Source organism: Bacillus rossius, chromosome 3 (assembly GCF_032445375.1).
Source record: "Bacillus rossius redtenbacheri isolate Brsri chromosome 3, Brsri_v3, whole genome shotgun sequence".
NCBI classification, from domain to species: Eukaryota; Metazoa; Arthropoda; class Insecta; order Phasmatodea; family Bacillidae; genus Bacillus; species Bacillus rossius.
This window is the reverse complement of record NC_086332.1, coordinates 18,513,962-18,541,860: the sequence shown is the minus strand read 5'-3', so window position 1 is coordinate 18,541,860 and position 27,899 is coordinate 18,513,962. Positions and strand designations below refer to the sequence as shown.

Below are 27,899 nucleotides of genomic sequence, written 5' to 3'. Positions count from 1 at the left end.
AGTTATATCCAAATTTGTTATATTTTACCATGCTATTAATAGTGCAATGCATGTTGTTCTATGAATCATAGAAAATAATAGTAGCAAACACATGCATACAATCGCAAAAATTATTAAAATTTCCTAACATAATGGTTACTGGTTCGGTTACCTGAAAGAGTGATATCTGCTTAAGAAGAATCACTTACCTTATAACTTTTGAAGCTTCCTGTTTGGTTCTTTCAACTGGAGATTTCCTCTTCTTTTTGTCCGAGAGTAAATGTGGAGGGAAATTATAAACCGACGGTATGGAATCTGGCTTCAGTTTTCTTCCCAAGCCAAAAGCTTCGTTGTCGAAGCATTCTGGAAGAAAATGCTTTGAGCACAGTCTCACGACCTTCGTCTTCTCTCATGACTACTACACTCATTACTATTAACGTCTATTCGTTTTTTAACCAATTAGGAACCTGGTATCGTAAAACTGACTAGACCCGATGAAAGTTGTAAACAATAAACAATGCATCCTTGGGATTACTAGCTAGTAATATACCTGGTCGTGTTTAATGTAACTATTAGCGAGTGAAACTATATAACGTTATTACGATTACATAGTAGTAATACTGTCTGCTAATAATTCACATTCGATTTATTAAACCCTATAGTAATATAAATATACATAATGCCGAGTGCTGACGTACCTATTAAATACTTAATGGTTTCTTACTAATATAACGTGTCTTAACTCACCTGTGAAATGAAATATTGCTTCCTTTTTTAAATGTTTGCGTACAACCATACGTGACACAAGAAATAACCATTTTAATGGTAAAATAACCACGTTGATACACAATAACCCCATATACCCATGTGTACTCGTTACCAACAGTCAGCTGTTGCCCATCTTGCCCTCACAACAAAACGTTCAATAAGCAGTCTATAACTATCTATGGTCTAAGATTTCCCCCAATCCCAAAAAACCCTGTCATAATAGTGGGAAATCTAGCGCTTCACACCGAATAAATGTCAAATTTTCTCAAATATAAATCAATCATGGTGAAAAACCATTACAGCATTACATGCACTTGAATGCAATTTAATAAAATATTTGTAACAAGAATCAATTACTTTAAGTAGCCACACAATTCTATCGCGGCTCAATTAATACGCATTAAAGATAAAAAAAACTAGTCTGTCTCTGAACTGCCTATTCGGAAAATTTAGAAAAATATCACAACAACATCAATGAAATTTAGTCACTGCCCTCAAAAATCTTAAATGATCAGATGATAGGATATATATAAAAATATAATTGAATTATTGTTAATAATACTGTACGGCTGATTAAATATTTTTTTGTTAGCCAATTCAGATTCAGTATTCTTATTAACTAGATCTCATGTATTTCATATTAGAGATTCCAATTCCTTCTAATAAGGGCAAGTTATTTTCACTATATACGTGCTGTGGATCATACACTGTTTACTAGATATTGGACCTATTTGTTTCTTTTGACCATGACTTTGCCTCAACTGTAACTTGATCACCACTTGACCTGGTGGCTTTGGGTCCATTGAACCTTTGGCACAAACATGTAAGAGCAAACATGTTAGATACAAATGCCTAAGTCTGATAAAGCTTAAATGATTATAATTAAATATTCATAGCAATTTGTTAGTTCGGTTTTTTTTTTGTTATGTGTCATCTTTCTTTTACACTGGGTAAGTAAAACTTAAAGTAAAGATTTATTTTTAGACAGAATAATTTGTATTAAGTTGAAGTAAAAAAAGGTTATTATAATTCTATTATCTTTTAAATTAATTATATCACACATCATCAGGTAAAGAGAATGTGTTTTGGGAAAGTAGAATTTTATGAAGTAAAATAATCCATCTTGGTACTTACTTGGAATAGTTTAAGCGTTTAGTAATTTTGGTTGGGCAAATGTTTCAGGCTGCAGTGTATGTCTCAACGGCTTTTTCGAACTGCATTCATCAGCTGATAAAAGAGGAGTTTTACGAGCCTCCCATGTCATTGGATGACTTGTTTGCTCTTATGGACTCATTCACTGAACAGGAATTACACATGTTCCCAAAGTAAGGATGCATTTTTTTGATGGCAAAGCTTACAAATCTCTGAGCAGAACACATAAAGTGACCCACTACCATTATATTCTCGATTCACAGTCATATTTAATATGAAACCAAATTGATGAGCTTCGTGTAAGTTGTAAGTGCGAGCATGTATGAGGTAAGTAACTGTTGTATTAGCACGAAATATATTGTCAGTTCCGAGGCACATGTTATAAGGATTTGGAGCCCGTCGTTGGAAGAGCCAATTAGGCACATGCTCCATTTTTATTCTCACTTGTGAGAAGTATCTTCTTCCTAAACATTTTAAATGTATATTCTCTTTCACTCCACTGTAAAGCTACTATTCATGCTGTTAAAAATAATTACTCTAAATTCCTAAAAATAGTCGTTATTCTTAAGCTCAATCCTTACAATAAGATTCTCCTACTACAAGCTAAACCGTGTAAAATACAATTTATATACACTTACATTTACCTGAGTATTGAATATTTTCTTTTTTCATAGTTAGTTAAATCCATAAAGCATAATTCACTTGTATTTATGGCCTTCCATAAAATAAGGTATTGAGTCCGAAAAATATACAAATATATTAAAAAAAAACAGTAACATTGTTTAAATCACTTAACAAATACCTCTGTGATAGCCAAATATTATAAAGAAATACATTTAAACGATTTTATTTTATAAATGCATAATAAACTTCGTATAAGTTAAAATAATTGACTTGAAAGAGTGCATTGAACAAATAGCTCCCCTGGTCGCCTACACACACTTTCTCGACCGTCTGAATGGTACCGATCAAAGCTAGACTCATCTGTGATCTCCTCTGAACTGTTCCAAAGGCAATTCGTAATGGTTTGGCGAGGAATAAATTTTTACGCTCGTACTGAGCTGATTTTTATTTATAATGGGAATCTGACTGCCCAGAAGTACGTTGATGAAGTGCTCCTGAAGGCTTTGATTAAATTTGCGCCATTTATTGGTTAAACGTTCATTTTGATGTAGGATAATGCCCGCCCACACACCGCAAGAACTGTCACCGAATACTTGGCGCACGTGGGAATTACAGTTCTGGACCGGCCTACACGATCTCCCGACATGAATCGGATAGAGAATTTGTGGGATAATTTAAGGAGACGTGTTAGGTATCGTCATCCTCCTAGTGACTTAAGACAGCTTCGAACTACTCTAAGTGGAGCATGTTCAAAATGTAATTTCTTCTATGCCTGACAGCATTAGGGCGCTTCGCCATACATTAGGGGGTAATTAGGAGGCCTTTATTAGCTGGCCATAATTTGTCAGTAAACCTGGCGAAAATTAAGACATAAGTTTTAAAAAAGGCTCTAATCCCTTATTTTTTCTTTATAATTTATTTGTAGTGTTATTAATAAAACATTACTTGCTTGTGGTAGGCGTTGCTTAGTTATCCTATAAAAACTAATTCTTACCACTAATTAAAATAATCGTATTTATTAAAATTATCGGTAAAAAATAACAGTGTTCGGTTTTTTTTTGTTACTTAGTGTATTTATTATGTGATATATTTAAATTACTAAATTAAAATTAAATTAAATGAGGATAATTACGATTTTAAACTAACTAGATATACCGGTTTACATTTAAAGTTAGTTTTGAGTTTCATTAGAAGTTTAGGCTGGTCGTAGGGAAAATTCAGTGTAGTTAAAGGGATAAAAGTGACATTTACGTTGTCGGTGCGTGTTGACGAGTAAGGACTTCGGCTCGTGTCTACAGCAATTTCTGCATGCATGTGCTTTGGACTTTCGACCTGTTAAATTTACGGTGTGTAATGGGGGTTATTTCATTTCATTTTGGTGGACATTAAAATTTCACTCTCAACGCTCCTAAAGAAGCACTACCTCAAAAACGCAAACGATGATTCCGCTCTAGGGAAAAATGTCACAAGTTAAGCTTTAAGCCGTTTCCGGGCGAAGCGTTCGGTACTCGTGTAGTTCGGCGAATCCTGTGAAATCAATAGCACAATCTTGTAAATCATAATTATAGTTACGTTTCAAAAATAAGAAACATTTTTAACTTTTTTCTCTAAATTAATACTTTTCGTGTATATATCACTGTAGGTATTTTTTAAAAGATCTATACGTCAAAATTTGTGTCCAAGTTTTGCATTTTAAGTTTATTTACAACATCAGAACGCAAGAATTTGTTCATTACCGAGGTTAGAAGTTACACATCACTTGCGAGTATGAGTAGTAGTATGTAAATGCCGATACTGCCTCTGGCTTCTGGCTGTGGTGTCTGTGGTGTCGCGCGCCATATTGGATTCTGACGTAACGGTGGCCATATTGATTGAACTTTACCTTTGACATTGACCCAGGCGGCCATATTGGATATGCCGAGTTGGATTCCGCTATTTTGGATCCGCCATATTGGTTACTTGAATATTCCGCCATTCTGAATTCTAGAACTTTCTGCCATCTAATGCCCATATCTCTAATGTTTCATTACACATTTTCAAGATAACGGACAATCTTCAAAATGGCGAAGAGCTTTATATTTCAATTTTATTAATAACATTTTTGTATGATTTTTAAATTTTTTCAATTAAAATCTGATAATAACTTCGCATTTTTAATATGCAACATTTTAGATTACGTGGCAGAAAGTTCTAGAATTCTAAATGGCGTAATTAAATTTGGCGAATCCAATTTGGCTGCCGGTGTCAATGTCAAAGGTCAAGGTCAATCATGATGGCCGCCGTGACGTCACAATCCAAGATTGCTGCGGACACCACCGAAACCACAGCCAGGAGCCAGCGCCAGTATCGGCATTTACATACTACTAGTATGAAAGACACGCTTACAATATTTTGAAAATTTATCCAATGTACAGACTTTTTTCCTCGAACAGTTGTTTCTATTATATAATATATTGTTATTTCCGGATTTTGATAAAAATTTACACGATAATGAACTAAATTGAAAACATTTCTTGTATTTAAAGGTGGTACTTAACTTAGAAATCCATACAATAAACTTTAAATAGATTTTTATCATTATAATGGTTATTAGGGAGATTGCCACAGAAAAATTATTAATTGTATACTCTTAAATGTTAGTTTTTTGCGAGATTTTGGAATTATGTCAATATAATACAATATAATAGGGAGTAATCAAGGAAAAATTTAAAAACTAAAATCTTACATTTTGATATATTTTTATTGTATCTCCATACCTACCTTCTTTTAGACTAAACAAATTATTTATTTATATATGAGTTACTTATAGTATCACCTAAATTACAGAACAGTTGATAGTATGACTTTCTATCGGGGATAAATCGCCTTTGCTTATCCGACTACATCCTTTACCTTCAAATAAATTCTTTGTATTGAATGTTTTTCTAATCTAATGTTAAAGAAAATCCATGGCTTTATTGGCAACAATAACGGGAAGATACGCGACGCCCGAGATTCTAACTAGACTTCATCTAGAGTCCAAGTCTAGGAAGTCTGAGTTGAATTTGGACAAGACTGATGTAGTCTTAACGGTCCTAGTCAATTGCACAGTGCGATGGCCTCGAGAATTCTGCAGATCTGAGACGTTCCCTGATGTTTTTATTGGTGAGACCAATCCTATTTTAGGATTTTTCAGCCAATTCGAAGGAAGACAGCAGTGTTCCAGACTACTACAGCTTCTCACTTAGGTCGTAATGGTAGAAACTTCTCCTAGCTTCATTCCAGATGTCCTTAATCAACGAGGGACAGGTACAGAGGTCCTTAACTCCAATCATTTTCTGGTCTACTCCCTGAGCTAATAAACCTAAAATTATTTTGGGATTATGTGACATAATCGAGTCAGATAGTCACTCTAAGACCATATTGAGCTGTTATAGTAGGTCTAGTTTAGCTGAATACTTGGGTCGTTCAGTAAACTATCATAGTTTGTAAAACTATTAAAAATTAATTTTCAGTTAAACAATTACTTAAACTTTTCAGTTGGAAATTTTACCTTTATAAACTGCAAAGATTGTTTTTAAATGAATTCATATTATATGTATTAACAACATTAATAATATACTCAGAAAACGGAATTAAAAAATATTTCATTTAAGTTTGAACATTTTTGTTTTGTTTTATGTTTGCTGGCAAGGAGTAACTGAAATAATTAATAAGAGTTTATTATGTGAGTGTATTGCTTATAGCCTCTTAACCGGTCATAACACACACACAATTTACCATTTTACGATCATCATAATAATTGGTTGCTGAAATTAATTTCATTAGATTTATACATATTTTATTTTCATATCATTACGATATTACCACCACATCACCCTCGAAAATCATTCCTAAATAACGTGATGTAGACAATCAAGCGCACGTTTATCATGTACCTAGAATGGCACCAGTAATATATTCACTTTTTTAAATACACATTTATTCTATTAGTTATGTAAATAACTACCATACATAATATAAAAAACTTTACTAATTTATTGACATAAATGATTCTTTAATGGAGACTCTTTCTTAACAAAATAAGGCTAGGATTAAACCATTTCATCAGAACATTTTATGATCAGCTGTTTATGGTTTACAGTACCTAAGTACAGTGTAGTCTTAAATTTATTGTTAACTCACGGTCTATCACAAGGAAAACTTTGTGATTTCTTTGTTTGATTCCAAGGATAAAACAGACAACGTGTGAGTTAAACCCTACAATTGTGTGCTAATTAGACGAAAACATGTTTTCGGTTGCCGGATAAAAGAACCGGGCTTTCAAAGAGAAATATCAGTTTAGCACAATGTCTGTGGACGACAACACGCCGTCTGCAGGCGACAACTCGCCGGTGCAGGACTTCTACCGGGACTGCGGGGTGCTGGTGACGGGCGGGACAGGATTCCTGGGCAAGCTCGTCATAGAGAAGATCCTGCGATGCTGTCCTGCCGCCAGGACCGTGTACGTGCTGATACGACCGAAGAAAGGCGTGTCGGCGGAGGACAGGAGGAAGGCGCTAATGGACAATGAGGTGAGGATCCCTACGTACAGCAAGTGCGTCAATTCATCACTTGGTTGTCGATTTACTGCACAGATCCATGCCTGCAAGGTGACGTTACAATAATCAACAACGTACATAATTCACTACTTGCTTTCTTAAATCAGCATTGAGTCGTTGCTCAAAAGGTTTTATAGCCAAAGCCAGCTGTCATCAATGAATCTCTGCATGTCGATACTCTTTGTGCAAAATACGTATGATGTAAACAGCTGGTTTTAAATTCATCTATATTGAGTTCACGCCCATATAAATGAATGGTTTACCAAACATATCTACCTGCCTTGTTGCAACTATCTGCAAAATCAACCGAAACATTGGGCAAATCACTGATTATAATGAATACTTTTCAAATATTTATATCATTGTATTCGTTTTTTATTAAAATCGTTTAATTTCATTACAATTGGTATATTTTAATTCTGTTTCATGTAAATTCACTTTATTTCATTACATATGGTTACATTTCAATTCATTTGTATTATATAAATTCATTATATTTGATACATTATGTTTCAATACATTTTGTTTAATTTGGTTGTATTTCATAACTATTTGCTAGAAGCCAATGAGTAGTGCATAAAACATACTTAATAGAAAAAAAGACACGATGTAACTAATATTAGACACTGTATGTAAATGAATGTAACGGCTCTCGCCAGCAACGTAAAGGTTCCGCGAGTTGTAGTTGCTCGCAGGTGTTCGAGCGCATGAAGAGCGAGCAGCCCGACTGGCAGAGCAGGCTCGTGTTCGTGTCTGGAGACTGCTCGCAGCCTCGCCTGGGGCTGAGCGACACTGACTACCATCACCTCACTCAACACGTCAACATCGTGCTGCATCTGGCCGCCACCGTCAGGTTCGACGAGACCTTGAAGGTGGCGATCGCCATCAACGTGAAGGGAACAGAAGAGTTCATCCGGCTCTGCCGGGACTGTGTTCATCTGAAGGTAAGTACGTAAATGTTGATTTCATTACCATTCGGAAAAGGGTTTTTAGTTATATTTAGCCTCCGTTTATTTTTTGGTTTATTAAACCTCTGCCTAGATAATTCTCGGCAGCGTTACAAGATACTATCTAACGAATTATGGTTCCGATTAAGACATGCTCGTTACATATGTAGTTTTCATCCGTGCTAAAAAACAAATACAGGAAAGAAATGATATTCGATAGCCAACAATGTTTAATATACAACAATAGTTTTTTAACTTAATTGGGGCGGCCTCTGACTTCTTTTTCCTACAAGAAGGTACTCAACGACCCTGTTGACAACCTCTACTAGCCTTAGCAGGGAGAAACCTTGAGCCTCCTTGAGCTTCACTATTATGCCAAAATTTCCTTCGCTTCAGCCTGGCGTGCTGTTAACCAAATTACCTTCGCCGATATTGCTTGCAGCTACCGTGAATTTTCAGTAACAACAAAAAAACCTGTAAGTTAGCCAATAACTTAGATCGATAAATTTCTCTGTTTACCGTGGCCATCCCTAATCGGGGAGGAGGAATCTTTTTTATATCTCTTTCTGTTTACACTGGAGTCTCTTCGCGAAGTTTGGCAACATGGCACAGTTACAATGACATACTTCGGCTGTCTTAGCATCTTTGTGTGCGCAGGGGACATCTATCTTCGAGGAAACGCAAGGCAGTCGCAACTTGGGGAGGTGGGATATGCCCTCTTCACCTACATCTTCGGGGAATACAGACTGTCCTCATAACTATACTGCTCTCCGCGTTGCATATTCGGATAGTTCCAGGTGGTTAATCAGGTCTTATGTGTTGTTTCTGGAAAGGTTCTTGCGATCCAGTCACAGTAGTTTGAAGAATAACCAGCCTGTGAAGGGTCATAGGTGGGAGTGTTAAACTAGGTGGCCCTGTACCTAGTCTATTATCACACCATTCTTAACATCATTGTGGAAGTTTGTATTATTGTTAATTGAAAAGATATATCCTGTGTGAGTTCTTATTTGTGTAAGGACTAAAATTTTATGAAAATAAGTAAGTTGTAATTATATAGCCTATCAATTCAGTCCTCCCCTCATTTTTGTGGTACCATACAGGGTGGAAAAACCTACCTTTTGCGAATTGGCTAATTGAGTAAGAATGAACTTGCGTACGTATGTGCGCTTCCTCTGCAGAAAAAATCACCTTGTGTGAGGTCATATACAAATGGTCCAGGCACAGTCTTATGTCCTTCACAGGGTGGCTGTTTGTGAGCCACTTCACACATTGTGTTTAGCAGAGTGCCAAGTACTTTGGGTGGATGGCTACAATCCTGGCACATAACCATCGCCGATTGTTTTTTGTTGGCTTCGAGGCTTGTTGGCTTCGTAGATGCATGGATCAGTGATGTGAAGAGCTCCTACGTAAAGGTCATGGTCTACTTGACAGGAATATGACATTTAACGGAACGGCTGGTTAAGGTTGGTATTCATGTGTTGCATTTTTCCAATGCATGGCATCATTAATTATAACCCTGCGATGCGACACGGCACAATGTTTTTGGAATTACCACCTTTTCAATCATCCGTTACAGCGTCTATATAAAAAAAATGTTACATCCCGTATACACATCAGAAGGGCAGTTATCAGTAGCCATAAGCTCAGGTTAAATTGCAGCATTCACCTTCATTTTTATACATCTTATCAAAAAGAAAAAAAATCCACCTTTTGGTGGATTCCAAAAGTATTTACAAGTAGGGAGCTGTAAGGTGGTTTGAGTTTGTTGGCTGGTTTGAAGTTTCATGCAGGGAGTGGACTGTACAAGAACTTTACGAGAAAGCATCCGACAGAATTTGATTTTTTTTCTGTTTTAAATTGGACCGAAAAATGAAGAAGAATGACACGCATCTCGTACTTTGATGTGACGGTGTAAGATCGACAAATGACGGATCGAGCCTGTTACGTATTTTTGTGTCAAGTTTTGACACGCAATGCGGCAACGTGTCCCCTCGAAATTTGCACATTTTGGTTATGCATCGGGTTAAGTTATGGTTGTTTGCACCATAGATACCCACCTTTAGAAGTGGGATAGGTCTGAGTCCCACCCAATTGGTCAGAACAGGTTCAACCCTATGTTGCACTATTATAAGGTGAGTGGCTTCAATGGCCAGCACTACAATTTTAAGGGGAGATATTTTCTTCTAGTCATATGGTTTAACTACACTTCATTTACGCCTTAAATCTAGGCATTTTAAATGAATGGAATGCTAACAATGGCAAAAAGCAGGTTGTACCATTTGTATGTCAGGTACCGGATACATGTTTCGTGCACATAAGGCATCTGCGGTCAATAGTAGGAAAAATTGTAGAGTAGAATAATATATTTTCCAAAAACTTCCTTACCAATTCACTACTCCACACTTTACATACCGAACCCCATAAAGGTATCATGGCGATAGGAAGCTGTAATCCTAGTCGGACAAACATACCAGTCTAGTTAGTAGAAGGGCTCAGTATTGTTGGAAGTAGAAACCATTGTAGTCTAGCCTACTATATCAATATTTCGAAAGATACGGTGGAACTTACCCTTACAATTTTAAGTGAGATTCATGAGATTGTTCTCACTCCCATAGACGTTGGGACCGAAAAGAAGCATCAGCATTTGTGCCCTGAACCAAAAAATATATAAAATGGTAAACAATAAATTTATATTTCGGACAGGTCATAGATCTTCCTTGGTATATCTGCTTTATATATTTTTTTGTATATCCGCCTATAACAAGTAACGAAATAGAGGCGTAAGCAGAATGAAAGCCACGTGACTATGGGCGCATGCAACACACTAGGTATGCAATATCGCAGCTACTATATGAGTCTCCTCAGTTTTTGAAGTCATATTTCTTTGGGCGCATTATGAAAAATGATGAAAGTGAATTTTTACGATGGGAGCGCACCATGCAACAGATTTTATTCAGGATGGAAAAAGGCTATGTATAGATAAATAAATATAACTGTGATTTTAGATCATATACTTGAATGATTGATATTGAATACTGGTCTATATAATTAAAAAAATATATTTACTATGTGCCCCTAATTAGTATTTTTGGCACAATTCTCATTTTTGAATTTTTTAAAAATAATGTCGACAGTCATATTTTTTTTTTTGCTGCAAAAACTTAAAACATTTTCCGCCTACTGTACACTCCCATCTAATCTTTGTCAGGCCAGTCTCCCCAATCTTTCCCAGCACTAAATATGATATTTCAGACCCAGTGCAAGTCAGACAGTGCTCTCGTCTAAATCACGCCTTGGCGCACGCCCCTCGCCTGTAATTCTCCTCCAAGCCGTGAAAAGGAGTGCTATGTCCTGCAAGCTATTAGAGCAGCTAGGTTCTGAGAGCCAGCCTTATGCAAGTGATTTCAGGCGCACCAGCAGGTCGTCTTAACTTACATTTCGGCATGCCTCGGGCCCCTGCCGAGAGTGTTTCTCACTGGCAGCGGCACATTTCCCATCCCCCCTACAGCCTTTCCAGGGAACCATGCCCAGTTCACTGGCCGGTCACCAACCCCGGTCTGCCTCGAGGTCACGCCATCGGTCTGCGAAGGCACCGTCTCTCCCCTCTCGTTACTTCCCCTGGGGTTTTGAACGTCCGCTAAACTCCTGCCCTCTGGTGCCTCACGCAACCAACAATGCAATGTAGTTCATTTCCAAGCCACCAGAGCACTGCACTAGTCCCCTCCATAAGCCCAATGCTTTAGCAGTCGCCTCGTGTTTCGGACATCCCTCAGTAGGTGGCGCTGTCATCGGCCAGTACCACCAACTTCGAGATATCGAAGTCAGTATTTCTCGACCACCCCCTCGGAAATCGTCGGAACCTTTCAATCTGAGAGCCGAACTCCCCACCTTCTGTCGAAAGCCATCGGCTACTTGTAATTACGAGTCGCTGCCGCCCCGAATATACTTCACGCCGCGCGAGCCGCACATCAAGACTTCACTCCGGTCATTGTTTAAATATGTAATCAGCTAGGTAAGGGATGTGGTCCCTACAACTTTTAGTAATTAGTAATTATTCAGTCTGCATAACTCATAGAAATAGTCATGCTTCGTTAATAATACTTCATAATATTTTCTTATAAATTTAAATCATGGAAACATCCGCGACAACCGCGTGTTCGCGAGCTCCGCACCCTGGCTGATGCTAGAAGCCTTCTCCGTGTATGACATGGTCCAAGGGCCGCATGCGGACCTAACAACTCCATCCTTGAGTCCTTCCTCCAGCAATCAGGACGACTAAGGCGTCCTGACGCCGCGTTAGCAGCTCAAGTTCAGCCAGCGAACGTCAAATCTCCAGTCCTCCAGTTTTTTAAATCTACAGAAAAACAATTCGTTTACGACGTTGAAAATATCGTAACACCAAAAATTTTTCTTTCGGGCCTTTAATCGCTCGCACTCTGGGATTGCTCAGTCTAACCTGTTTATTGTTTCTGATTCTCTTTTAATTATGACCAGTGAAACTGAATGGTAATTTTCTAATAAGGGCTGGCCCATTCTTTAGATAATGTAATTTTAAATCCATTTTAATATAATTTAATAATTTTAATATGTTTGTCAATAAATTAATCAAATGTTATTATTTTAATGTGAAAGTTATTAAGAGATAAATAAACATAGAGGTACTTATGTTTATACGAAATCACGCCTTGTTTTTCTTTTTGTTCAGCCTTTTGAAACTAAAAGATCACCAGTTACACAAGTCATAAAAAGAGAGTGAAGTGTAACAATTACGAATATTAGTGATATAAATTGTCCATTCAAACTTTTTCAAGTTTATATTTTGAAGTTTATATAAGTGAGGTTATATTCTTTTATGTATAAATATGTCAGGTTTCTTGTAAGCTTCCATTGTCGCTGGCAGGGAGTGTCTGTGGAAGTTTAGTAGTCTCCTGGCCGTTTTCATGGCAGTGTTTGTGAAGTTACGTTCCCGTTTGCATAATTTATTTGCATTATAAATTATTATTTAACCAATTATTAACATTAATAAATTAGAATAAACATTTAGAATATCATTGATGTTCATTATTAATTAAAATTTATGTGGATTATTTTATTAATCTAAATAATTAATAATACATGTGTGTTTAAATTAAAATTGAATACTGAATATTTATTTAAGATTTGATTGAATGTATACCTTACCAATAGTTTTTATAATATCACTCCAATTATTATCTTATTTTATTTATATTAATAATGCAAAAAAAATGTTAGTTTTTTATAGGGATGGGAAATTCGATTCTTCGATACCCCGATACCCATCGATTCTGTGAAATTAATCGAGAATCGAGAATCGGGGAAAAACGTCGATTATTTGCATTTTCGATTACCTAACCTAATCTTTGCGTCACAATTTAACTACAAACATACAAAACATATGTGGTACTGGAATAAAAATGCGAAAACCAGCATAATATGCTTTCTAAAATAATTTTCCGTGAAAATTTTAAACATTCGGAAGTTTAGTGAAGATTTTTGCCCATTACTACTGTTCATAAATCAGCTATACACGTCTGTTTACTAAAGGCTAGCCTACAAATGATTTAGCACAGAAAATAGCACACGCACAGAAAATAGAAACGAAGTTTTTGAATTGCGCCACCTACACTCGAGCACAGCATACGCACGGGAAAATAGCACAGGATCGACGCACAGAAAGTTGACCAACTTTTAATATTCTCTGTGCGTGTGCGCTGTGCGCTGCTCGCTGACCAATGAAAACTCGCTTACCACCGAGGTCATGCACAATTGTAAATGTTAACTGCGTACGTAATTTGACTAGACTTGTACATTATTGTTTTGATATTATGCGCGGGAAGTTAAATAGTCTCCTTCAATTACAACATGAAAGAAGAGACTAATTTTGACATAAGTTTAGTTGCCTGGTTGAAAGCAAACCAATTTTGGTAAATATGTAGTGTAGCGGAATTTGCAAAAAAAAAAAAAAATGTTAAAAATCCGAAAATATTTTTATTATATGCTCTTTTACTTCCTCTTTCCATTAAACCCGGCGGAGATAAGAAATTCCAAATACTTTAGGAGATATCGCCGTTTTTATTTCCAATACAAGACCTGTACTATCATTCAAACATCACATTTTTATTTTGCCGTGTGTTCGTAAATGCCTAATTAATTAAAATGGTCGATTAGGTCACGTCAGTTACATTATAAATACTTTCAAACTAAGCGGACATTAAAAATAATATGAATTAATTTTAATGATTGTTTATTTTTAAAGTATTTATAATGTAACTGACCTGACCTTGGTATTGGATTATTCAATAAATTACCGTCAGTTCTAAAAAATATGTACCAATATAATTTATTTAAAAAGGAATTATTTCTTTATTTAGCACATAAGGCTTTTTATAATATAAACGATTATGAACAGGAGGTAGCTTCGTAATTTTTTTATGTATGACTTTTCTTTTATAAATAATTTATTTTATATATAATATATAATAGGTTCTTATTCATGGAAGAGCAGCTGTTATATTATATTATTTTAATTTTGTAATGCTTTTAATACTGTTCTTGTACCTGTTTACGTGTTTGTATTTATGTTTATTTGTAATTTTTTTTTGACATATTCTATACCATTGTATGCAAGGTGACCTTGCATTGTATGGTCTATTGAATGAAATAAAAAATCAAATCAAATCAAATCAAAACAAACCGGGACAAAGGATGAACAGTAGGAACTCACGTAATTTTTTTTAAATTTATTACTTGCGCAACAATATCCAAATAACAAATAATTTGAAACGTTAAAAACACACCTAAGTTATAGGCGGGTAAACAATGGTGAACGCCGCAAGAAAAGAAAAAAAATTTCATACTCGTAAACAAGAAACAATAATGAATGTCGCATGAATACACATGTATTGTGATGAAAATTAAAAAATTCGATATCTCCTAAAGTATTTGGTATTTCTTATCTCCGCCGGGTTTAATGAAAAGATGAAGTTAAAGAGCATAGAGTAAAAGTATTTTCGGAATTTTTAAATTTTTTTTAACGAATATCGCCCAACTATGAAAATTAAAAAATTCGATATCTCCTAAAGTATTTGGAATTTCTTATCTCCGCCGGGTTTAATGAAAAGATGAAGTTAAAGAGCATAGAATAAAAGTATTTTCGGAATTTTTAATTTTTTTTTTAACAAATATCGCCCAACTATGAAAATTAAAAAATTCGATATCTCCTAAAGTATTAGGAATTTCTTATCTCCGCCGGGTTTAATGAAAATAGGAAGTGAAAGAGCATATAATGAAAGTATTTTCTGATTTTTAACATTTTTTTTTTCTCGCAAATACAGCTACTCTACATATTTACCCCAATTTTATTTGATAAAACCCTGGCAGGGTTAAAAAATGAAGAAGCCAAGAAAAATGCGTGGCAGGCGATCGTTGATGCCTTGTGCGAACAAGGAGTTCATATCAACTGTAAGTATTCTGTAAATGAATAGAATTACCTTGCAAGGCGTCATATATTTTAATTCATTGTTTCACATTATTTTTATGCCAGTTTACCTTAATGGCGCCAAAACGACATATTTTCATTTAGTGTTGTTTACATTTTTTAGTTATATAGTTACGATTTTTATAGCATTTTAGAACTACAGATAGAAAGTTTCTGTGCAGAAAAAAGTGTTAAATACGTAAACATGCCATACAATGTAAAGGTCTGTATCATCGTACCCTTTCGAAGGATACTCTGTTTAAGGTTAGAAGTGTACGATTGTTCAGAGACCTGGAGGGAAATTGTGATTTTTGCTACCTTAAACCAAATTATTTTCCTTTCCATTCATCTCACATAGCGCGCGCAACACAAATAAACAGATATATCAGCTGTTTCCCTCTGACAAGGCTACCAATTTTTCCTTCGCTGCACTTCCTTTAATTTTCGTAAATATTTTGTATAAACTTCCGATTTCTCTGTGCGTGTGTTATTTAATTGTAGGTTGAAGTTCTGTGCTGTGTGTATGCCCTGTGCGAGTGCGTGTGCTATTTTCTGTGCTAAATCATTTGTAGGCTAGCCTTAACAAATATATACCCGTAATTTTAACTACATATTGTTTTTGTTTTTATTTACATACAGTAACCATTTTTTTATTCCACGGTAATTAATGGTAATAAAAAGGAATATAAAAATTTATTGTACCCTCGCCGCAACGAAAATATGAACGCCGAGGACTCGTACCAATAACATAATACAACTGCGTAACGTAACGTACAAATGTACCATACCTTTAAACATTTTAAATGATTATATACTTATAATTGCCCGACTGTTAATAGTTACACTTATTACTGCCGGCTTTAAATATATATTAGGCGTGGCTTAGCATAGCAACATAACATCACGAGATATCAAAGATGTAGTAGCCATAGAGTATATATCCATGGAGTAAATACACTGCTACAGCTTGCTGCCATGCTGTATGGCACGATATTACAATTTGCTACGAGAAAAAAAAACGGGCGCTTTCATTCTATCACAAATGATCGTTGGCGCGTTCAGTTTTACCGAATCAGTGAGATTAGATAGCTAGCACGTGGCCGCCGAATCAACCAAGGAAAGCAGCATCGGCAAAACGTAAACACGTGCCTACTAGGTAAGTAAGTTATATTGATTGCAGCGACTTCACTTCAAAATTGTTGTATATCCGGAAGTATTTGTACTGTGCTTTTAAAATGCTTTAAAAACATTGTATACTTCTGAGTGTTTACTACGTTTTTATTAATTACGATCATGTCAAGTGAAGTCTGGGAGCATTTTTTTATTGATCCAAACGACAACAATTATGCAATTTGTCAAATTTGTAGTACGAAAATTTCGCGAGGTGGTTCTTCAAAAACAACAACAAACATGAAAAAACATCTTGGTAAACATACCGCGTTTATTGATAATACCAAGAAGAGAAAACTTGATTCAGCAAATAAGGGCTTGGACTTACCAGCTCATGCAGAGAAATCAACTTCCTTGCCCTGCAACAGTGGTTCATTGTTTTCATCACCTTTGATTCCAGTCAGTCATCAGCCTTGTTCATCTCCTAGCAAAAGCAGCAGCACTACTTTGTCAATACCCCAGTCATCTGCTTCTACAATACTTGACCCTGATGATCCTAGCTCACCTAATCCCACAGACTTTCTAAGCAGTTTCAAACAGTGCCAAATGCTGAAACCAAAACCAATAGCCAAGAAATCCCTTGTCCAACCAACACTCAAAGAATTTATAACTCAAACCTCATCTTTCAAACCAGGTGACTCAAAAGCTAAATCAATAACTAGACATATTGGAAGAATGATGTGCCTAGATAAGCAGCCTTTTAGTATTGTCGAGGACAGAGGGTTTACTGAATTTGTGAAATTCATGGAGCCAAGGTATGTAATGCCCAGTAGGAAACATTTTTCGAAGAAAGTGATACCAGAGATGTACAATGAGTGCACAGAAAGTGTCAAACTACAGCTTACAGATGCAGAGTATGTGAGCCTTACAACAGACATGTGGACTTCAACTAATAACGACGATTATATGAGTCTGACGGTGCACTTTGTCGACAAAAATTTTGTTCTGCAACATCTTTGTATTGAGGTAATCCCAATTATTGAATTCTCACACACAGGGTCGAACATTTGCACTTTTATCACAGAAACTCTTCAAGAGTGGAATCTGAGTGAAAAGGTTGTTTGCATTGTGAGAGACAATGGTAGGAACATCGTAAGTGCCCTAGAGACATCACAGTTTCAACATCTCTCTTGCTTAGCGCATACATTTCAGCTTGTTGTTAAAGATGGGTTACTTAACAACAAGAATGTAACTAGTTTGACAGCAAAATGCCGCCGCATTGTTGGTCATTTTAAACACTCAAGTAAAGCATGCAAGGAACTGAAAAATGTTCAGTCTGTTCTGAGTGTAAAACAGCATAAAGTCATCCAAGACGAACCCACCCGATGGAATTCTACACTACACATGCTGCAACGTCTACTTGAGCAAAAGCAGGCAGTCACCCTAGCTGCAACGAAGCTCAATTTGCCTGCAGAACTTTCGACTGCAGAATGGAATTTACTTGCCCATGTGACTGACTTACTGAGCATTTTCAACCATGCTACACTTGCTGTTAGTTCTGCAACTGTGACTGCATCAGAGGTAATACCGATTGTTAACAGCACACGTAGAGAGCTACAAAAGCCAGCACCCAATGGCTCAGGAATTCTGGGTATGAAAAATGATATAATTTCTTCATTGAACTTAAGGTATGCAGAAGTGGAGCAAGAAATTTTGTTTGCAGCAGCAACACTTCTTGATCCTCGACTGAAAAGCCATGTGTTTGTTAACCAAAAGTGTGTTGAAGTGGCACAAAATTACTTAATTGAAGAAGCAACAAAAACCAACTGCTCAGAGCCTGAGTTACCTAATGTCCAAACAAAGCAAACAGCAGCACCAGCAGCGAGTCATGGAATGTGGGCATTTTACAACAACATCATGAATGATGCCAAGTGTGAATCAAAGGAAACCTCTGTGAAGGATGAAATAAACACTTACCTTCATGAACCAATTCTTCCTCCCACTGCAGACATTTTCAAGTACTGGAAGGAAAATTACAAATTCCCTAACATTAAAAAACTGGCAAAAAAGTACCTTAGCATACCACCATCCACAGTGTATTCTGAGAGACTTTTCAGTACTGCTGGCCTGATAGTTGACCAAAAGCGTCATCGATTAGACCCTGAAACTGTGCGAAGGCTTGTTTTTCTAAACAAAAACTTGTAAATTGTTTTGTTCACAGTAGTGACATTTTGTTGAGTTTTGAGTAGGCCTTATGATTTTTAATACATTAATTTTCATCCTCTGGGTTAATTTTTGTAGGATCTAAAACAAGTGATGTCTAATTGTTAAAAAGTGAACTACAATATCTTTCTTTTATATGTACATAAATTAAAAGTTTAAAACAGTTTCTACAATTTGTAGCTATAAGTGTTGAATTTTTTCTGAAAGCTGTTTTACTTCCAAGTATTTGCTAAATGTGTGTAGCTTTAAATAAACCTCTTTAATTCAGAATTCAAGTGAAATTCTCTGTATGTTAAAAAAAATCTCCTATCAGTTGTTCAGTATAGGAATCGAGAATCGATAGGGAATCGAGAATCGATAGAGAATCGAGAATTGGGTATCGAGAATTGATATATTGGAATCGTCCCATCCCTAGTTTTTTATTACGCAAAGTAATTATAACTTCTGAAGTGCGTACATATGTACACGCATCCATTTATTTTTAAATAGAGACAGCAGTTTTTCTAAAATAACTCTCAGTTGGTAATGTACTAACCAGATGGAAAACCAATGCTATATGCGATAAATGTTATGAGATATAATTATTTTGTTTTATTCTGTAAGTTAAAAATATATAAATACAAAACCTAGAGCTTTAAAACAATGACCATATTGATTATCAGAAAACATATTTTGAAGTACTTATTTTATAGTTATAATATATATATTTTTCATGATGTTAATTGTTTCTTCAAAAATCACTTTTTATATTGTCTCGCGAGATTGTTAACACTGGTCAATTTTTTTTCCGATGTTATTATATCAAGTTTCAAGTTTTCAATATAATTTGTTATGCTGAATTGTTTCAGTCTGCTGTGTATGTGTCGACTGCTTATTCAAACTGCATCCATCGGGTGGTGAGAGAGGAAATTTACAGCCCACCCATGGCATTGGATCACTTGTTCATGCTGATGGACAGGTTTACTGAACGTGAAATTGCCTTGCTGCTTCCAAAGTTAGTACCAACACTACGACCAAAAATTAAATAATTAAAATAATCTAGAAACATAACCCACTTAAGAGTACTTTTTCATCGTACCTCCGTAGCGTGGTCGGATGCACATTGGCTTACGGTGCGAGGGGTTTTGGGTTCAAGTTCCGGATAAGGCATGGGTGTAAATTTGAATGGAAATATTTGATTGATAATGATATAATTAAGAGATTATAATACAAAAAATTGACCAATGGACTTTGGCGCAAGCTGTATGCCTAGGCTACAAAATAGCACAAAAATTACCATTAAGAACTTTACGTTCAAAAAATTAAAAAAATTAAATTAAATTAAATTTAAAAAACCTTCCAGTAGTAGTATTTTAAGTGAAATGCCCATAGAATACCTATGAATGTTTGATACTACACAGAGCAACCGTTCGGACCAATCTTCGTGACGTTACAGAAACGTCACACTGCTGTTAGGTTGATTAGGCCATATTGCTAAAATATAATGAAGCTAATATATAATCCAGTTACTGATAGTGTAGGGGTAGAAAAGTGAAATGTGTGAAAAATATATTACAGTTATTGGTTGCAAACATAATATTTTACAGGATAACAGGTGGTTGGCCAAATACTTACACATTTTCTAAAGCAATGTCTGAGAACTTGATATCTACTCAGGCAAGAGATTTACCCGTGGCTATCGTTCGGCCATCAATGGGTAAGTTGTTAATATTGAACTATTATTTTTTGTGTGTTTCTTCGACAACAAAGATTTAAGAAAGACTGATTCATACAACACATTGATTTCCTAAAATTTTCCTTGAATGATTTTGGATGAACATCGATAGACGAAATAATAATGGCTGGAAATCACCTTTTAATTTCCTAGTTGCGCGTTTATCTAAAGCAATTTTACCCATACATTCATTTTATATTGCATCAGTTATTTTTTGCAAGCAGTTACATACTTAAACTCGGGAAAAATAAATAACTCCTTTACTAACTAAACATTAATGGGTTTAAACTTCAGTAAGTCTGCAAAGTACTAGGCAGACTTAACGACGTGATTCCTACTCTACTAATTAACTGATGTAATTTAAATTTCATTATTAAACTACGAAATATTTTAATCATGTCATCACGTAAATAAAAATGCTCACAAAAGAAATCCTGTACATACCTTCAGAAACTGTGAACACGAAATAAAGTCAGGCATAATTCTATCGTTCCATGATTGATATTTTGAAGTATTTATCAGGCGCAAATGTTTAGTGCGTGCCACTCTCTTACATCAGCCTAATCACACGTGTTTCTGTTTTTTTATGGTTCAAGACATTTTTATCGTAAGTTTTCACAACTTTCAAGTATTTACAGATTTAACTATTTTGAAAGATTTACAAAATATTAAAATACTTTAAATACACACTTTGGCGAAACTGCAACCCACTGGTGTCTTGTGAACATGCCATGAGTCAATATATATTGCTTTAGATTCAAACTTTTAACAAAAGTGTTGGTATTTTAGAATACCAAATGTAAACAAACACTGTTGCAGTGGTGTTATTGGGGGCTGCATCACAAGCGTGTTAGTATGACATACGGTTATGTTAGTCTACGAGCTGTGACTCAAACGGCAGTACGGATGCGTTACATTGGTGTGATTAAATGTGTACATACTTGTAAGCTTCAAACTATGAGTTTGTTTTGATTTTAAACGCCCGCAGTCATATCAGCGGTCGCTGAACCGATCCCCGGCTGGTTGGAAAATGTGTACGGTCCAATTGGCATCGCCTTGGGAGGAGGCACTGGCGTCTTGCACGTGTGTTTCGCCGACGAAGAAAAAGTGCTGGACACTGTCCCAGCAGATATGGTTTCCAACTGCATTATAGCGGCGGCTTTTGCGACGGGTGAAAGGTTAGTGAAACATCGTAATTATTCAGAACTTTACAAATATCTTTCAAAGTGTTATTTGCAGTAGTTGAGATCTGCCTGAATGACGTTCATCGCATTTCTAGCTCTATAATATGATCAATGTTTTCAATATCTCACGTCACGATGTTCAGAATAATATTTAAAAGACGAAGACACAGTTCACAGTAGGTGTACTTGGGAAGTAATCAGACATGGCTGCTTTTGAGAAACCGTTGTCAGGATGGCTGTTTAGGGATTCGAACCCAAGCCCTCGCTGCTGTGATTTCAGATTCAAGCCATCCAATCATTCGACGATTGAGTATTGTAAGTTAGTATAAGATTATAAGAGATTACGTTTAATTACTTGGTTTATTCTGCATAAACTTGATATAGCACATCAAATGCCTAAACATTAACACACACTCAAACCCACAAGGCAGAGTTGTTAAAGACGAAGTAAAGCCCCGTTTGGAATTAAGTGGATTTATATGATCTACCCGAGCGGCGTGTTGTGATTTGTGGCAGCCAGGATAACAGATGAGTTCCAGTAAGAATACCGAGATGGGAGTGTTGACTACAGAGGCAGGAAAATGTATCTAAGAGAAATCACCACTTTTCAGGGCTGGCACTTATTAATTAGCAAGGAAATATATTTTTTAATAAATAGTGAAACAACCTTAGTCATAAAAACACACATAAAAATTATTTTTATATGTTAATCGTCTATTATCTATACAAGTTCCATGTATTTATCGTTTGAAATACTTGAATTCTATGTAAAAAATCAAAATGTAAAGCACAATAAATATATTATATTTTATACATTGTGGTTAATGAAGAGTTAATTTTTTCTATAGGGAAGAAGGTGGAATTGATGTTTATAACATATCCATGGCAAAAAACGGCACAGATACCTTACGGCAGGAAATTGAAAACCTAAAACCTGCGATTGCCAAATTTCCATTTAACACATCGATTTGGTACCCAGTTTATTTTTTTACTTCAAATTACTGCATATACATGGTTTTGGCCTTTTTATTGCATTTCCTGCCAGGATTACTACTGGACTTCGGCCTCCGCTGGAAGGGAAAGCCTCCAATGTAAGTAAAATTTTTATATACATTTCTAAATAACCCTTCGTCTAGATACTCACTTTAACATAGAATATATTTTGATTGTGTTGTCCTATTTGATTATTAGAGGAAATCTTTGTAGTTTAAGGTTTTGCCAACTTGGGCATTTTAGGCTTGATTAATAAACTAATAAAGAAACGCAGAAGGAACAAGAAGCTACTTGTAAAATACAGGCGTTTTCAAATACCTGTTTATAAAGTACGTAAGACGGAAAACCACATCGCAAAAATAGACCAATTTTCATCTTCTGGCTTTTACTCTTACGTTTTTGCCTTATGTATTTGAAGTGAAGTGTTGCGACAACTTTAAGATGCATATTTCATGAGTATATAAGGCTACTGTTTTATTTTAATCCCATGCATTACATCTACACATATTAAATTATTACACAATAAAAGAAAATGAAACTTTTAAATAAAACTTTTAAGAATCTCACACGTTTTCGTGAAAACATTATTTATGAAATAAGCCCAATGACGAAAATATTTCTACAATTTTACAGGTTAAAGTTTTGGGATTAGTAACGCCTTACAATCGTGTGTTTTAAAAACTACCGTAGTTTTCTTGCATTCGTGCCACTGCGGTACTTGTGAATATATAAATCCAGCCTTGATTCTCTGCTGACATTAAGTGTTTATTTCACAAGAAAAACAGATTTAATTAGTGAATCAGCTACCCCTTATATTATCTATTTTTAAAATACTTCATGAAGTTTTTATAAGATAATCCTATAGATGTTAATTTGTATATGTATAAAATTGACTAAGATTTACTTATTCATTTGATGAGGTGAAACAAGAAACTGCTTGTAATTATAAAATAAGAAGATCGAAAACTATCTCCATTCCGTAACTTGAAATCATAAGATATATTTAATGCGACGCCATACGTTTACTTCATACAACCCTGGCTCATCTAAAAAGAAAAAAAAAACCTCCTTCACTGTGCTACAGCTACTAACTGAATCAGTACTGATGAACATGTAGGAATCTCATTGAGAAGGGGGGGGGGGGGGGGGGGGGGGGGGGTTGTGGTAGAAAATGTTTATCATTCCCATTTCGCAGTTACGATTTTCCATGCTCACGCGGGCCCCCTCAGAGCGGGGCTTTTTGATTCCAAGGTGGGCCGGGCCTATCTACGCAAGTGCTGAGGGGTCGTCCATTCATCACGTGATGTTTTTTAGCAAATTTTTAACCCCCCCCTCCCCCCCTAGTGATTTGTGGTGAGGTTTCAAACTACCCCCCCCCCCCCCCCAATAAATCACGTGTATTTTTTTTGGTACAAAATATTTTTAAAATTTTCAGAATATTATCTTTAAATATAGGTATAATCTAATTTAATTCTGGAAAATTAAGCACAGTGATAAAAATGTCCAGACACACATTAAGGTTGTAGGTTTATTCTCACTGGCATAAAATAATAAAGGAAAGGCTTATATGTGATTTACGCATGTATTCGGCGCCAAAATCACAGTCTTACTGGCGACTGGCAAGCCGAGCCGGGTGGTTCATGTTGCGGCGGGCGGGGATATTGTTGCCTAGCTACGGCGAGTCAAGGTCACGCGTCCCTTTTCGGTTTAGTAGAAATCGCGCGAAAAAATAAATACACGTGATATCTCTCTACACCCCCCCCTCCCCCCTTGTGATATTTCGTGATTTTTCCCGACCCCCCCCCCCCCCCCCCCCCCTTTTCGAACCTCACGTGATTAATGGACGATCCCTGATGAACAATCCCTAGAATTTGAATTTCTTGGCTTCTGGGTTGTAACCGCGTCCAACTGCAGTTACCTACTGCTCCCTGATGATGGTGACAACCCAGAAGCCAAGCAACTCCACACAATGGCCGCGAAAGCCTGTGAGCTTTGCTACTCCCTTGAAATCTAGATTATTGCAAAAACGGGGAAGGGGGAGGGATGTGGTCGTGTACAATCTGTTTTAGGAACAGGCTATTTCGCACAACTTTACGTAAATGTGTGTAAATACGGTGATTAATGTATTCTCAACATGATGTTTTCGAATTTTTTTATGCAACGTTGTCAATGTATACTTCGGCACTATTATTCTATTATGTCTAATACTCGTTCGATGTATAATGAGACATAAATTGACTACCAATGTGTACAAATAGACGTAAGGCACGCACCTTACCTCTCTGTATCGATCATATCACTTGATCACAATTATAATCAGCCCGTCACACACTGTTACTAAATGGTTAATGCAACCTATTTTCCGGTATTGAAAACTACGAGCGTGAAATGGACTGGCTTTGCATGTACGCCTTTGACTCCATTTATATATCTGGAGGCTTTAACGCTATCAGGTTCTGTTGCGGCAGTATTTACATTGACGTTATACTAATAACTGTTGCTTCTCAAGTTCCCGGTTTTTTTTAATGGTCTTCTGTGGACACGTTACCAACACATGGTCTTAAATATAACTCTCAAATAAAACTTTAAAATCAAAGTAAAAATTTTTGCACCGGCTTACTTCTCAGTACAATTAATTCCCCGCCGAGCAACGAGCAACTGAGACGGCGTCAGTGACCTTGGAAGGAGTGACAGGTTTGGCAACATGGCACAACATTTCTCATTTCTTTGCATTCTGAGCGCCTGTTCCTAACAATAGACTAAAAGCTACCAACAGATTCAAAGAAAACAAAAAAAAAACTTTTCTACCTTTGTAAATGAATGATTGAATTCAGTACACTTTTTTCAAGCATATGTCACTATTTTTGTAATTATATAGTATTGTTTTAATAAAAATAAGGCCTACACCATGATATATTCATAAGACATTAACTTATTAGATTTTTACTATGCTTATTTGGCTATGATTTGTTGATTGTATGTACTATTTTTTTTCCCTCCAGGATGCTGAGAATTTACAGGAAGTTACAAAAAGTCGCCATGATTACAAATTACTTCTCATTAAAAGAATGGAAGTTTGTTGACGATAACACAAGACATCTTTACGAGAAACTTGAAAATAGAGACAAAAAAATATTTTACTTTGATACTCAACAGAGAATCGATCTACAATATAGTTTTGATTCTGTTCTTGGAGCAAGAAAATATCTACTCAATGAATCTCTTGATACACTGAAAAACGCCAGGTCACGCTTTCATAGGTAATTATTTTTTATATAAAGTGTCGTTGGATTACCGAAGCTCACTAGAGATAACTATGTACAGCGAGACTGATTTCGCATTTGGAAAAAGTGCAAGAAATATGTAATTCAATTGTTTATTTAATTTTACATTTATTACTGTTTTTTATAGCATGTTTACTCCAAGTATTCATTAAATACTAATTAAAGTACTCCTAATAAAAATAGAAAGAGGTAACAAAGACCGAAAGTATATGCAAAATAGGTACTTGAGCTGTTAATAATATGTGGGTGAGTGGGGTCAATAAAAAAAACGGCAAGAAATTAAATACGCGTAGTAAAGTGAGAGAAAATCCGGAGTAAGGAAGATAAGTAGGAAGGCTGTTATATAAACTAACAAAGAGAATGGGTAAGGGAGAAGAGAAAGAACGAAATAGGAGTGTCGTTATTCATCACAGGGATTCACAGAGGAGAAGGAGAAGCAACGTAATAGAGTAGAGTCAGACGCATAGTGACAACGAAATAATATTGGTTAAGAAGCGGCTAGTAACAAATATAACAGAACATAAGTTATTTATTACTTATTCACATGCGAGGTAAACACCTAAGGAATACCTCTGATATGTTAAATTTTACCTCCAGCCACTGTCTAGGCTCAAAATTTAACAGAATTAGAATTATCTTAAGATTTTTCTCTCTTTTACCTGTCATAAAAAACGTGGATATATCAGACTTTTTACGTTAGTGATAAAAGTTATAATTAATTAATTATCATTTAATACTCGGGTGAGCTTGGGCCCTCTGCGGCCTTGAAGGCTGTGGCCAAACAAGTCTCAGCTCCTCATGTGGCACATATGTATTTGGAAGCATATAATTAGTATCCCGTCACGTTGAGCCAAATAAATTTTCAGAACTTATTGTCGTAGAGAGTAGGGGAGAAATGGCGTGTACTCGTTCACCCCAGAAAGTTGACTTTATTTTATGTCTAACATTTTAGCTCTCGGAATACGGCATTTGGTGGGAGTAATTTAGATAATGAGACCTAAGTAAAGAAACGTAAATAAGTAACATGATGTACAGAGAAGCGCGCACCATTCTGTTTTATTTCGAGAATTCAAACGTACCATGTTGTTAAACTGAATTATAATTAGGTTTTAAACTGAGAAAATTTTTACCGTTTTTTCTTTAAAATGAACACTTAAAACGTTACAGTCATTTTGAGATTTCAAAATAACTCCCTCTCTTAAATGTAACCAGAAGCAAAAAGAGTTGAATTAGTCAAGAACATCAACGGAATTATGAATCACTCCAGTGAAGAAGTGATATAGGTTTTTATTTTTAACACCCAATAGTACCATCCTATTAAACAGTTTAAAAAGGGGTAAAAATCTTATCAGTTTTTCCCTAAAACGAATAATTTAGACGATACGTGCGCTTAAAGGTTTTGGAGGTGTTGGAAAATGATCTAGTTACATATAGGTAAAGTAATAGTGAAATATAAATATTGATGGCTTTAGAAATATATATGTGTGATAGTATATATATATATATATGATGTGATATATCTTTGTCAAACTTAAGGACTTAACACTCCATAATAAAAACCATAATTAAGCCTGTGATAAAGTAAGGAGATTGGCTTTGCACGTTTACAGTGTTAAAGCGTCCTGGGGTTTTATAGTTGTAATTGACCTGTGTTCCTGTAGACTTAGTAGGTACTTAAAAAAAAACAAAAAAGGCCTAGAAACGTACGGGCCATGGCATACGTCAAGAAGACATATTAACAGTGAACAGAGGCGGAACACAGGTACAATACAAAGAATTTAGGTGTTAACACTCCAAAAGGTTGGTGGGTGTTAAGGTGGATCGTAATCTATAAAAATATAAA

The 27,899-nt window shown here is 35.8% G+C and overlaps 1 protein-coding gene and 1 long non-coding RNA gene across 2 annotated transcripts in view; one reads left to right on the top strand and one right to left on the bottom strand.

The window, feature by feature from the left end:
- LOC134530304 (uncharacterized) overlaps positions 1 to 21,635 on the bottom strand; it is a 43,631-nt gene extending 21,996 nt beyond the window's left edge. The window contains exon 1 of the long non-coding RNA XR_010074800.1: positions 189 to 21,635. This is a non-coding gene — a long non-coding RNA (uncharacterized LOC134530304). The remainder of the gene's footprint in view (positions 1 to 188) is intronic.
- LOC134530301 (fatty acyl-CoA reductase wat-like) overlaps positions 6,847 to 27,899 on the top strand; it is a 32,282-nt gene continuing 11,229 nt past the window's right edge. The window contains exons 1-7 of the mRNA XM_063365022.1: positions 6,847 to 7,076; positions 7,799 to 8,047; positions 19,730 to 19,875; positions 20,468 to 20,577; positions 21,584 to 21,773; positions 22,628 to 22,870; positions 25,775 to 26,032. Coding sequence (XP_063221092.1) covers positions 6,852 to 7,076; positions 7,799 to 8,047; positions 19,730 to 19,875; positions 20,468 to 20,577; positions 21,584 to 21,773; positions 22,628 to 22,870; positions 25,775 to 26,032 — 1,421 coding nt within the window. The 5' untranslated portion in view covers positions 6,847 to 6,851. The remainder of the gene's footprint in view (positions 7,077 to 7,798; positions 8,048 to 19,729; positions 19,876 to 20,467; positions 20,578 to 21,583; positions 21,774 to 22,627; positions 22,871 to 25,774; positions 26,033 to 27,899) is intronic.